The sequence below is a fragment of the Anolis carolinensis genome, chromosome 2 (genome assembly GCF_035594765.1).
Source record: "Anolis carolinensis isolate JA03-04 chromosome 2, rAnoCar3.1.pri, whole genome shotgun sequence".
Lineage (NCBI taxonomy): Eukaryota > Metazoa > Chordata > Lepidosauria > Squamata > Dactyloidae > Anolis > Anolis carolinensis.
The window spans coordinates 219,766,052-219,779,042 of record NC_085842.1 but is presented as its reverse complement, the minus strand read 5'-3'; the positions used below and the strand labels follow the sequence as shown (position 1 = coordinate 219,779,042).

Genomic DNA, 12,991 nt, shown 5'->3' with positions numbered 1-12,991 from the left:
GATAAAGTGCCAGTTTGTTAAACAACAAGAGTCTTTCAAGGTCCCTACGGAGCTCGTATCTAATTTGCTTAGTGTTCTACAAACATTGGTAACTAGTCAATTTTTCATGTCTACATGTTTGCCAGTTGTATAGCTGAAATTTCATTGAGACATAAACTGTTTCTACTTAAAATATCAGATTTTAAAACGCAATCCATCCAAACAGAAAACATACCATTTTCTGTCTAACAACAGTAAATATCTTTAATAGTAATTTTAAATATATTTTCACATCAATTTGTGCTACAAAAGACTACAGTGCAATTACTGTGAAGTTGTGGACAAGAGCACCAAATGCAGTACAAAAAAATATATAGTATCAAAAAGCATTGTTCGGCCAAGTCACACAAAGACATCAGTGACTTTACACACAGAGAATTCATAGAAGTTGGAAGCACATTGTTTGCTGGTGATTGACTCACGTTTTTTCCATTCTCTACCTACCAACGTTCATCACAATGCTACATAGACACATTTGAGACCGCAATACATTTCTTTGTATACTGCAATTATAAGCTCCTGGAACAGACCCATTGAATTAGTGATGAGCCCCAACATCATAGGGCAAAAAACTACGTATCAAAGATTTTTTTTAAAAATCCCGCATTATTAATGACCAAACTATAGTGTACAAATAAAATCACCATTTAATTCCTGAAATGCATATCTAAAGAACAAAAAATTCTAAGTAGCATTGCACAACTTCTACTCTACTAAGCTGAGCACTGACCATGAACCAAAGAGAAAGATAGGAAATCCCCTTGCAATTGGTGTCTTTCAAATTTATTTTTCAGCAGTGATGACAACCTCTACACGATTTTATATGTAGGCATCAAAAACAAGTGGTTTATCAAGTTGCTGTCTAGCAGCTCATACTGATCCAAAGTACTGTGTTCATCTAGAGAGAGATACACAAGCTGTGTGAGTCTTACCTACAGCTAGTTAAATAACATTGGCTCAAAATTTGGAAAAAATACTATACTTCCCAGTATTCCACAGTAAACATAAGCAAATACTGGGAAGTGTAGTCTAACAAATTAACATTTTGCAAGTTCTGCTATAGACCCTAGAGATACCAAAGTATTTGGGGCAAAAAACAGAAGGAGGCCTTTCCAGAATACAATTTTTAGTAATTTTAAAAACTGTTTTGGACAGGTCTACTGAAAATCCCTGCCTGTTTTAGAAATGGGTCTATGGGTGTATCTACACTGCAGAATTAATACAGTTGTGCATCACATTTACTGCCATGGCTCAATGCTATCAACTTCCAAGATCGTATTAAGTCATGGCTATTCCACTTCTATCAAACTGCATTGAGTCTACATTACAGATGCACAAGTGGAGGAAAAAACATATGCTCAAAAGATAAAACCATATGAACTTTAGTTTCAATGAATTTTATCTCTCCATTTACAAAACTCAGCAAAGGTGGTTGACGCTCATATTTACAAGTAATTTAGCATCCAAGTGAATATACGTAGAAAAATTCAAAAATCTACTATAAAAGATTTGTGTGAAAAAACTATATATGAGATACCTTGTTACTCTAGCCAAGTGTGAAAACAGTTACAAAATTGTGCCTCCAAAACAATTCAGTAGCAGTGTATCAAGAAGAAGCTGTGCGAGAAGATTAAACTGGCTTCTTCTATCTGATAGCACATATTAATGGTTCTTTTCAGTCACAAAATATCACAAAAGTTCACATTGCTCAGTTAGATAAAAGATATGAATATTAAGATATAAAGAACGGAAACATCACAGTACAATTCAGCCAACGTGAAAAGTAGGATTTGTGATCACAAAATGCAGCGGCTTAAAATTAAATCAATTAAAAATCACCTATATCTGACTGGATCATCTCCCAAATAAGTTACAACCAACAAAAATCGTCAAATCTGGCTATAGCTGGTGCTAGACAATATTTTGCAAAGTGTTTTGTTTTAAAACGTTTTGTTTTCTTAGACAGAAAACATACAAAACTATTGTACAAATTTCTCATCACAATATAAACTCTTATTTTATCATTTACACTAGAAAAAAAGTAGTCTAACATGATGTAGCTTGTCCAAATAGGGATTCTAATTTACAAAAAAGCACGTTTTAGAGGCTACAAGTAGCCACATGGCAGTAGTTTGATGGGGCACATAAACTGCAAAACCAGTTCACAGATAGTGTTGCTCGCAAGAGAGCCACTGGGAGTGAAGTGCGCAGGATATGCTTACCATGGCCTGAGCTCAAACGCTATTGTAGTTAGCCTCTTGCCACACAAATCTCCTTAAACACAATTGTTGTTTCACATCACTGAGAAAAAGGAAATATTAAATATTTGGGGGCACAGACAAGAAGCTGGTTTCGCCACCTTCATTTAGCCCCCCTTTCAACGGTCTCAGTCAGATTTCTTTGAGTGCTTTTTCTTTGAACTCTCATCGGTTTCTCCCCCCGTAGTTAAGCTGCAGGCCGAGGAGATGCCGTTGTGAGGTACCCTGGCCTCGCCTCTTGCTCTCGGAGGAGCCGTCCGCAAACCGAAGAGGAGGGGACCCAATATGTTCTCAAATGGAGCAAATGGTGAAGGAGGATGGTCTGTCAGCATCATAGTGATCTGTAAGAAAGGCATATGGAAGGTATCACTTCTGCAACTAAACTTGGAACGCCATCACACTACACATTTAACATCACTAATAGTGTATATACCCAGCATTGCCCAGGTGTCAGAGGGACTGCTGCTCCCCTATTTTCTCCCTTCTCCTGCTCTGAGAAGACCAACCTCACAATTTCTCTATGGTATCGCTCTGTCAAGTATCTTTGGGCAGTCTCTCTTTGTGGCTCTTCCTTTCTCTTTTTCCTTCATATACCTTCTGTCTGTCTTTCTGACTTTTTTCTTTCTTTACTTTGTCCCTTCTTTCTTCCCTTCCTTTCACTTCCCTTTGTTGGAAATAGCAACTTTCTTCAAGCCTCCACTAGTAATTTGTTTGTAAATGATTATTGGTATGCAGCTTTCCCTTTACTCTATGTTTTGTGATGTTGTGAGAGGAGCTGCAGACCACATAATCAGATCTGGGAATTTTAGAACACAGAAATTCTTTAGCCATGAGACTGTTTAGAGCACAGACTCCATCAGATGCCGTGTAGGCTATGGACTATTAAGAGCAAACTCTTGTTGCTCTTGATTATAAGAAAGATGCCCTGTGTTATCTGCACAGAGAACCTACTTCAAATCCTATCTGTAACTGGATTGACAAGTTATGTACCTGCATGCTGAAAACATGAAAGTTGTGAGTAAACCAGATACGTTACTTTTAACGGTCTACTTTATTTTCTCTCTCTTCAGAGCATGATATAGAAACAAGACATTTTATGAGAGTGTGGATGTTTTTGGACACTGAAAAGAAACACTTCTGAAGAACTTCTGGTTTTGTGTGTTGGCATAATCTCTGTTTCTAACAGGTCAGAGACAACTAAGTTATCAGTCTAACCCAGGTAGACTGATGTGGTCCCTTGTGCTCTTTTCTTAGGACCTCCTCTCTCTCACCATCCTATCCTTCCTTCTTTCTCTTTTTCCTCCCTCCTTCCCTTCCCTCCTCTCCCCCCGCCTTCCCTCCTTCCCTCCCTCCATTCCCTTCCACCCTTCCTTCCTTCCATCCTTCTCTTTATCCCTTCTCTTTTTCCTTCCTCCTTTTCTCCTGGGGATGTTTAGCTGGGAGAAGTCAAGGTAGAGAAAGAACATGAGAACCATGTTTCAAGATTTAAAAGGGTGTCCCATTGAGGAGGAGGGAGGGGGAAAACTGATTTTCTGGCATAAGGAAGCAATGGTTTGAAATGGCAGGGAAAGAGATTTGATCGAAAAGATTAGGAAGAACTTCCTGAGAGTAAGAGCTGTTGGAGAGTGGCACAAGCTGCCTCGGAATGTAGTGGAGTCTCTGGAGGCTTTGCCGGAGAGGCTGGCTATAGGGAGTGCTTTGATTGTGCCTTCTTGCATGGCGAGGGTTGGACTGGGTGGCCCTTGGGGGTCTCTTCCAGCTCTAGGATTCTATATCAGGAGTAGGCAATATGGGATCTAATAGATACACTTTTTCTTTCCTGTCCACCATCTCATCCTGACCATTCACAGGAGTTGGAATCATCCTCTCCAGATAAGAGGTCTAGCGAAGACGGGTTGATGAGAAATTCTCATGGGAACACACCTGGTGGCATTGACCCAAGCCAGGAAGCTCGCCTGCAAATTCGGGTGATAGCCAGCTTTGTAGGTCAACACGTCTCTCAACACGCTTCCGTGGGAAGCAAAAGTTCCAGGGGAGTCGTAATGCTTTCATGTCTGCATATTAGGAGCTGCGGGCTCTTTGCTATTCAGTTCAGGCAACGTGGCTTTTAAGTTACAGTCAGGCATTTTTTGGCTAGAGACCAAAAACAGCTACCCGGCTACCCATCCGTTTTCAGGAGTCATGCGAAAATGGATACGGGGTCTACCAGTATTTGGCCAGCAGAAATGGATCAGGATTCATCCGAAATGCACAAGCCTAGTAGACTATATACCATGACTTCTCAAGAACAATCAACTCCAAAAGTCTTACCTTCATGCCCACCAAGAATATGGTATAAAGGAACATAAGGTCGTGCTTTTCTACTGGAAGGTAATGGATTTGCTGCATCGTGAAGAATACGGCCCCCACCAGGCTGATTTTCACAGGGCTGGAAATAGAAATACAGAAAATACAAAAGGTCAGCTGGTACTTTCTCACAAGAAGTGTTTTGTAGGTATCTAAAACTGCTAAAGAATTGTCATCAAGACCAGAGAGGAATTCCCAAGGTGGAGGCATCGTGGGTGGCATTTCTGAGAACTTTTCACCCCCTAGATTGCTTTAGGATAAGGATGTCTTCCATTCCATTTCCATTCACCTCCTGTTTTTCAAATGTTTAATACAGCCTGGGGAACAAAAACATGGCGGATTTGTCTGGTGTAATCCATTACATAGTAGGCTTATTATATGTGTATTTGCAAATGAGTGTGCTGAACCAAGATTGCCTTCCCTAAAATCAACCGGTTATATTCTTGGATGAAGATTAAATCTCGAGAGCTCTCAGCACAGCTACAACATTAAATACACACAACCTACTCTTTTAACTTTACCAAGTACATAGTATGATATGGTTGAAAGAAAACTTTGTTGTGGTGCTTTAATTATCCAAACCTCATGTTACAGATGGTGCACGACACCCATAACACTATGTAACAAAATTTGGGGAAAAATTGTTCCTGATTTGAACGTGGTGTCTGTTTACCTGAGCAGTTGTTATACTCCAGAAACTTCGTTTTTGTAGCTGCCACAACCTGTGTTGAATTGGTTGAGACTATTATGAGATACTTGTTGAAAAACGATCGCAAAATGTGCTGCAGGATTTCCCGCAAAAACAAACTTTTTGTATGTGTTGTCGAAGGCTTTCATGGCCGGGATCACAGGGTTGCTGTATGTTTTCCGGGCTGTATGGCCATGTTCTAGAAGTATTCTCTCCTGACGTTTCGCCCACATCTATGGCAGGCATCCTCAGAGGTTGTGAGGTATATACCTATGGATGCCTGCCATAGATGTGGGCAAAACGTCAGGAGAGAATACTTCTAGAACATGGCCATACAGCCCGGAAAACATACAACAAACTTTTTGCAGTTTAATAAACTTTTATCATGTTTTTATAATGGAACCAATTAGGAAATCATATTTATAACCCAGGAACAAATATCGTGTTATATAGTGTAATCTATGACATCCATTTTTTTCCAAATATTTTAAATGTAGAAGATTGTCTTGTACACACCTCATGGAGAGTCTGTGTGATTTTATGAGCACAAATGGATTGCTGCCTCCTCTCATGTACTCTGATTTCAGAGCTTACTTTCTGGTTCTCACAAACCATGGTTGCCAATAATGTAGAATCATATCCTAGTTTCCCATGAAGAAGGTTGTAAGGTGGATTATATGGCATTCAAGGAAGGCAGAAAGGAGCAGAAGCCCATGCGCATCACACACCATAAGATGTTTCTGACATTTTCTGGTCTATCCAAAGTAATTTTTGAGCTGTTTAAAGATGTGTCTCCACCACTGCATAGCAATTATCCATTGATGTAACATCATTGATTGGCCTTCCGAGTCTTCTGGACTACAAGCTGGAAGATTTGGGACTGAAGTTCAAACTATCTGATTCCAGCACAAACCTGTTTTGAATTCTACCACTTTCTTAACATAATGATATTACAAAAATGAGTTTCTTAAGCACATAGTCCCTTTGGTTAGTTTTAATTTACAGCTTTTTCACAGTTACAAATCTACTTCTCTTCACCTAGTATATATTTTAAAGGAAAAAGGAGGCACCCGTAGTGAATGAAGCTGACAGAAATTATGTTTTCACCATAACCAAAGATTTATGTCACACTCCCTGCTCTATCACCCACACACACACACACACAATACAAGAAAGAAATGCTGCTGGTGCCACAATAAAAGCTGGGAGGGGGTCAGGAGGAATGGAACAGACAAAACACACTTTTGGCAACAGCTCTGCTTGCATTTCTCTGTTTCTCTTCTGTCATTCTTTATTACCCAAGATAGTGGCATAGAAGCAGGGTGCCTAAGTGCTTTGGCGCCCCTGCTGCTTTTATCACACTAGAAGTCACAACCCTGTTTTCAAAATAATCGTTTCCACAAAAAAGCCTGTCAGGAAGTCCCAGCGGAAGGGCAAAAGGACTTGAAAATGCCCACCGCGCGCTTATTTCCCCTTTACAGCGACAGGGCTGAAGCCTGCCAGCCAGCCAGCTACAGCTCTCACTTCCCACGGCAGAAGTTAAATTGGGAACGATTTAACGTTCCCAATTTAGCTTTGGTGAGCCTGAGCTGAAAGCTGTAACTCAAGCAGTATTCTTCCTGGGCCAGCCAGCAGGTACAGCTCTAACAGCATGCTAATGCAGCTTCCTTCGTAGCAGGTTCCCGCATCTTCGCAAAACCTGAACTATTATTCCCACTTAATTTTAGCTAATGCTTTGAAGTTGACATAAGTCACAAAATAGTGAAACATCCATCAATATGACAGGCAGGGTGCTTATGACTGAGAACATAAACACAAGGACCCCTACTAAAGGATATTACAAGGACTCTTATTAAAAATCCAATCAGCACAGAGGGAGCTGCCCAGGATCCAGACTGGAAAATTAAAGTAAAATCTCACAATTTTGTCCTCTGGTGCAGAGTTTATTTTCGTCCATAGTAGTAACTGATAGCCGTTACTTAGCACAATTATCTCATTAGTGTGTTACCATATTTAATCAACTGTAATGCATCATCAAATGTATTTCGAGGTGTACATTAAAAAATTTTTTTGCTGCTGAATGTAATGTGCAGGCAAAGGTGTTCTGAAGGACTCGTGAATGAGGCTATTTAATCTAATGTGCAACTCATTCTTGGCTATGGTACATCAACATACCAAAAGGAAAGCGTGCTATCTTCATTTCCACCTCTCTTCTCACGGGGAGAGCAATGAGTCTGAATAATGGAACTTCCCCTAATAGAGAGATGAGGCTCTTGTCCTGGCGTGTGTTTTGGCTTCCAATCAATAGAGTGCCCAAGTACAAGGAAGTTCTTCTCCTCAGACTCCTCTGAATACAAGTGATCTACCTATTCCTACATCAAAATTATCCAACATCATAATCAGCTCCTCTATCTTGACTGGACTGAGCATCTTTTATGACTCCACATCAACTTCATTTACTTCCAAACACTGTTTATGGGGCCGCGGTAGGACAGCGGGTTAAATGGCTAGCTGCAGGAAATCTGCTGACTGTAGGACTGGCCGTTCGAAGCTGTATATTGGGGTGAGCTCCCGCTGTTAGCCCTAGTTTCTGCCAACCTAGCCGTCTGAAAACATGCAATGCGAGTAGATCAATAGGTACCGCCTCAGTGAGAAGGTAAAAGGACACCCCATGCAGACATGCCAGCAACATGATTGGAGATGTCTATGGACAACAGGCTCCTCAGCATGTAAAAATGGAACAAGAGCACCTCCCTATGGCCAAAGTTAAGCATTACCTCCAGACACCAGAGATGAAAGGGGAGGGCTTTACCTTTGTCTATGTATTGTATGTCGTTCACTGTGTAAAAGGCTTTGAATGTTTGCCTTATATGTGTATACTATAATCTCCTCTGAGTCCCTCCAGGGAGATAAAGAAGAATATAAATAAAATGTAGTATTATTATCATTATATTGTGTGACACAGCAAACAAGATAGATATGCTGGATTTCTTATCACAAAATCACAAGTCGAACACTTCTCAAGTGTCTAGGACTGTGTGATGTATTTTCGGATGATGCGCGCAGATCCCAGTAGGGTGGCCTTTTGCAGTTGGCAGATCATAATTTTGTCAATGTCTATTGTTTCCAAATGCCGGCTGAGATCTTTTGGCACGGCACCCAATGTGCCGATCACCACCGGGACCACCTGCACTGGTTTCTGCCAGAGTCTTTGAAGTTCAATCTTGAGGTCCTGATGATGATGATGATGATGATGATGATTATTATTATTATTATTATTATTATTATTATTGATGCAATAAGATTGACAGATCTTCAAAGAATCTCTCCCAGCAATCAATAAGGACAAAAGAGCAGATATTCAGAAGCTCTTGAATTATAACTCCCATCAAACCTAGCATAGCTAGTAGCAATGTGTGCTGGGTGTTGCAATCCAACAACTGAAGGCATAGTGAAGAAGATGGAACTTCTTAGCAACTCTGTAGCATCTCCTATGGGGTGGAGCAGTAACACCCTCAATATCCACATTAGCTCTTCGCTCAAAACTGACAGCAACCAGCATCTCCAATAGAAAAGGATGTAATTTCCTTCACCCAGCTAATAACAATTTCCTTGGGGAACAGGAAAAGGGTAGGAAGTGGATCAATGTTTGCCCACAGTTTCTTAAGGTATACATGTTGCATCTCAAATCTGTGCTGAGAGAACGCACTTAGTTCTAGGGTAGTCCTAGTGATAATTTTCCACTAGGTAAAGGTAAAGGTTTCCCCTGAAGTTAAGTCCAGTCATGTCTGACTCTGGGGGTTGGTGCTCATTTTCATTTCTAAGCTGAAGAGCCGGCGTTGTCCGTAGACACCTCCAAGGTCATGTGGCCGGCATGACTGCATGGAGCGCCGTTACCTTCCCGCCAGAGCGGTACCTATTGATCTACTCACATTGGCATGCTTTCGAACTGCTAGGTTGGCAGAAGCTGGAGCAACAGCAGGAGCTCACTCTGCTCCCGGGATTTGAACCTGGGACCTTTCGGTCTGCAAGTTCAACAGCTCAGTGTTTTAACACACTTCACCACTGGGGCTCCTTTCCACTAATTTGAGGCAAAAACAAATTTGGAGGTGGGAAATTGGAATAGAGTAGGAAATTTGACCATTCTGTCAAAAATGAGGCGTGTCCCTGGTTACTGGTTGCAGTTCCACTGTTGCCTTCAAAGAGCTTACATTTTGTTTTGGCAAAAAAACACACACACACACACACACACACACACACAAAAGCCGAAAACCCTTCTGTCAACTGGACTTACAATGCTAGCCCACCTCTCGCCCACTTCCACCAAAAAAAGTAATAGAATTTGGCTACAAAGAGAGAAATGCTTCCTTTATAGGGGATAAAGTATATTCAGCCCAGCACTACTCAATTTCTGCAGAGAAAGGAGGACACCTCACAAGTCCCAGAATGTTTTGCAATGGGCAAAAGGAGCATAGTGGGTTCTCTGCAGATAAGTTGGCACAAAAAGTCTCCCCTCAAAGTAGGATGTTTGAAACACAGTGTTTTATAGCATTCCTTTTAAAGAGCCAAGCCACTGAAGAACTACTCGCATACATCTTTTCAATAAAGAGAAGAAGAACATTCCCAGAACTGTGACAATTGTTCCGTGCTTTTCACTGACTTACTAGGACATCTTCAGCAGTTCATTAGTTTCAGGCTTCCACACACCTCTAACCAGCTGTTCAAAGTTGGATATTAGGCCGCCACCAGCTCCTACAATCCCAGAAAAAAATATATTATTACATGCGTAAATTGGTTCAAAGGTTCTTAGACACTCAATTCTGCCTCTAGTTAGGACAACCTCAAAACCATCACATTCCTTTCAACAGGAGCAAGATAGGGCCCTCAAGTTATAGACATGAATGTGATGACCTACTTTACAGTTATTGAAATTGGATACTCAGTCTGAGACTCTTTAGAAGCATCTTATTCGCAGAGGGCAAGCCCTAATATTTCTCAAAAATAATTCAACCAGAATAATCTCAAATTCTGTCAAAGCCAGGAGAGAGAAAAAGAAACGAGGGCAGCATCCTACGTCATTTGGCTCTCTGGGATTGGAGAACTGAGAATTGTCTCACATTGTGAGCAATGAGTGGGCTTTGGAAGGAGGCACTTCTGCATTTGGTTATTTTATTTCTATTCCATCTTTCTCAGCCCCTCCGCCCACCCATAAAATGACAGTCTAGGTAGATAGCAGCGAAATGAATAAAATAAAGGTTATGAGCATTCAAGAAGCAACAATTTTAAAAATACAGAGATTCCCTTTATAGCAAATTCTAGAAGCTAGAAGCCCTTTCTTATATCCTACACATACACATGCCTCCAAAGATGGAAAGGCTGAAAGAAGACTCCCTCTGCCTCCACCCCACCCCCCATTTCTCAAAGCCAAGACAGGATCGAATGGGAAAATATACTGGGACCAAATACTTATTTTCCACCATAATTTGCAAATAAATTCATGAAAAATCAGACAATGTGATTTTCTGGTTGTGTTTTCTCATGTTGTCTCTCATAGTTGAGGTCTACCTATGATGTCAATGACAGGCCTCCCTCATCTTTTTTAAGTGGGAGAACTTGTACAATTGGTATCTGACTAAATACTCCCCCCCCCCCCCCACTGCAGTCCTTTGGATAGACGGGATCCAAGTTGTATAGGACTTTATATGCTACAATCAACACTCCGCATTTTCTCCAGGAGAGCTAGATAAGCAGTTCTTACAAGGTAGTCACCTGTTCCCTATAGTCAGCAGGTTTTGAACTAGTTGACATTGCAAGATCCTTTCAAAGAGAGTGGGTTACAGTTGTCCAAATGAGATGTATCTAAGACATGTGTCATTCTGACCAGATCAAATATCTCCAGGAATAGATACCACTGGTATACTAGTTTCAGCTGGGTGCATGCATTCTGGCCAATCAAAATCTGAATGTTCGCATTTAGGATTAAATCCAGAAGTATACCCAACAGTAAACCTGAATCTTCCTCCTCCTCCAGCACAGCTTACTCTTTATTCAGTGAACTCTATCTGTGAGTCCTATCTTGCCAAAAAAAGCTAGCAAAACTTCCCTGTTCACTAAGATCATCTATTAAAGCAGTGGTTCCCAACCTTTGGGCCTCCAGGTGTTCTGGATTTCAACTCCCAGAAATCCCAGCCAGCTTACCAAATGTTAGGAACTGTGGAAGTCCAAAACACTTGGAGGCCCAAAGGTTGGGAACCACTGCACTAAAGTAACAAAACCATCTCTAGCCAATATGAAGTCCTGAAGCTAGGATGAAATGGATCCAGAGAGCCCATCTTATCCAAGAATCCCTGTAGTGCTGCTACCTGCTTTGTCCAAGAAAGAAGACTGCCTGGACATAATTCAGTGAAGGTTTGGAAGACATTTTTCAGCAATCATCACCACTGCCTCTTAGGCCCATTGGAACCCAGTCTCACCCTCAACCCATGTGGGCAGTCCCCTCCAGCCACTTTTGTGAGGGTGAAAAGGCAAGAGTTAAGCACAGATGGGGCAACAGCCACCTCTCAGAGGATTCTGTTCTTGGTCCTCACCCTACATCTTACTAGTTTGAGAAGTGCTTCAAAATTCTACAAAATAGCAATGTAAAGTGATCCCTTCATATACATGAGTCCTGGATTCAACCACCCTAGATCAAAAAATGCTCAGAAAAAAAAGGAAATTCCCAAAAGCAAACCTCGATTTTGCCACCTTCCAAGTCCTACACTGATCATACCCTGCTGTAGCCTCTCACCATTCACAAATCCTCAGACTTCCATCAACACTCTTGAGTTTTTTTAAAAAATTTATATAAGGAATGCTCTTTTACTACGCTATTGTATAAATGGAACTTGAGCATCCATGGATTTTGTCATTGAAGCGATTCCAAACCACAACACTAGCTGAACCAATTTCCTTGGTCCAAAAGCCACAGAAATAAAATCACAGGAGTTAAGGTTGACATCTTGCTTGCCCTGCCACAGAAATCAATGGGATTTACTTATAATTAAATGTAGATATGATTGGACTTCATAGCTCTAAGGACCAACTAAGAAAGCCGGAAGAAGTCAGACTTAAATCTATCTTTCCTCTGAGAATATCCGCAATCCTATTCCCAAGTAATTCCCTATAAAAAAGAGTTCATAGAATCATAAAGTTGGAAGAGACCTCATGGGCCATCCTATCCAAACCCCTGCCAAGAAGCTGGAAAATTTCATTCAAAGCAAAGCATTCAAAGTTAATTTCAAATTATTCATTCTTAATAAAGAAAGGGAGTTCTGCACATTACCTCTGGCCCAGCCAATGGCTATCATGACAATCCAGGCGTTCTTGTAATGGCTATGTGCATGCGCAACTCCGCCTGTTATTTTCCACGTCCTGGTCACTTCCTTCATCCCTGCAACCATCAGTTGTATAGGTGGAAAAGAGACCAAGCGGTAGGCTAGATCGTGTGGACAGTAAAATATAAGATACCTTTAAAAAAAGGGGAGGAAAGAAATTTCAAGCTCAATTTCTTCAAGATATTTGTCACAAACCCATGCTAATAAATGAAACAGACACAGATATTTTTTGTTAAATATAAATGTTAAGAAGTCACTCCAATAGTATTGGAGCTATCAATTGGTTA

At 40.9% G+C, this 12,991-nt stretch overlaps 1 protein-coding gene across 2 annotated transcripts in view; it reads right to left on the bottom strand.

Annotated features, from left to right (window-relative positions):
* Nucleotides 1-216: 216 nt before the first annotated feature.
* The window catches only part of tmem38b (transmembrane protein 38B), a 37,372-nt gene continuing 24,597 nt past the window's right edge, over nucleotides 217-12,991 (bottom strand). For both annotated transcript variants that reach the window (XM_062971809.1, XM_003223767.4), the window contains 4 exons: nucleotides 12,653-12,837; nucleotides 9,996-10,083; nucleotides 4,608-4,725; nucleotides 217-2,638 (listed from right to left, as the gene is read on the bottom strand). In XM_062971809.1, coding sequence (XP_062827879.1) covers nucleotides 2,426-2,638; nucleotides 4,608-4,725; nucleotides 9,996-10,083; nucleotides 12,653-12,837 — 604 coding nt within the window. In that variant the 3' untranslated portion in view covers nucleotides 217-2,425. The remainder of the gene's footprint in view (nucleotides 2,639-4,607; nucleotides 4,726-9,995; nucleotides 10,084-12,652; nucleotides 12,838-12,991) is intronic.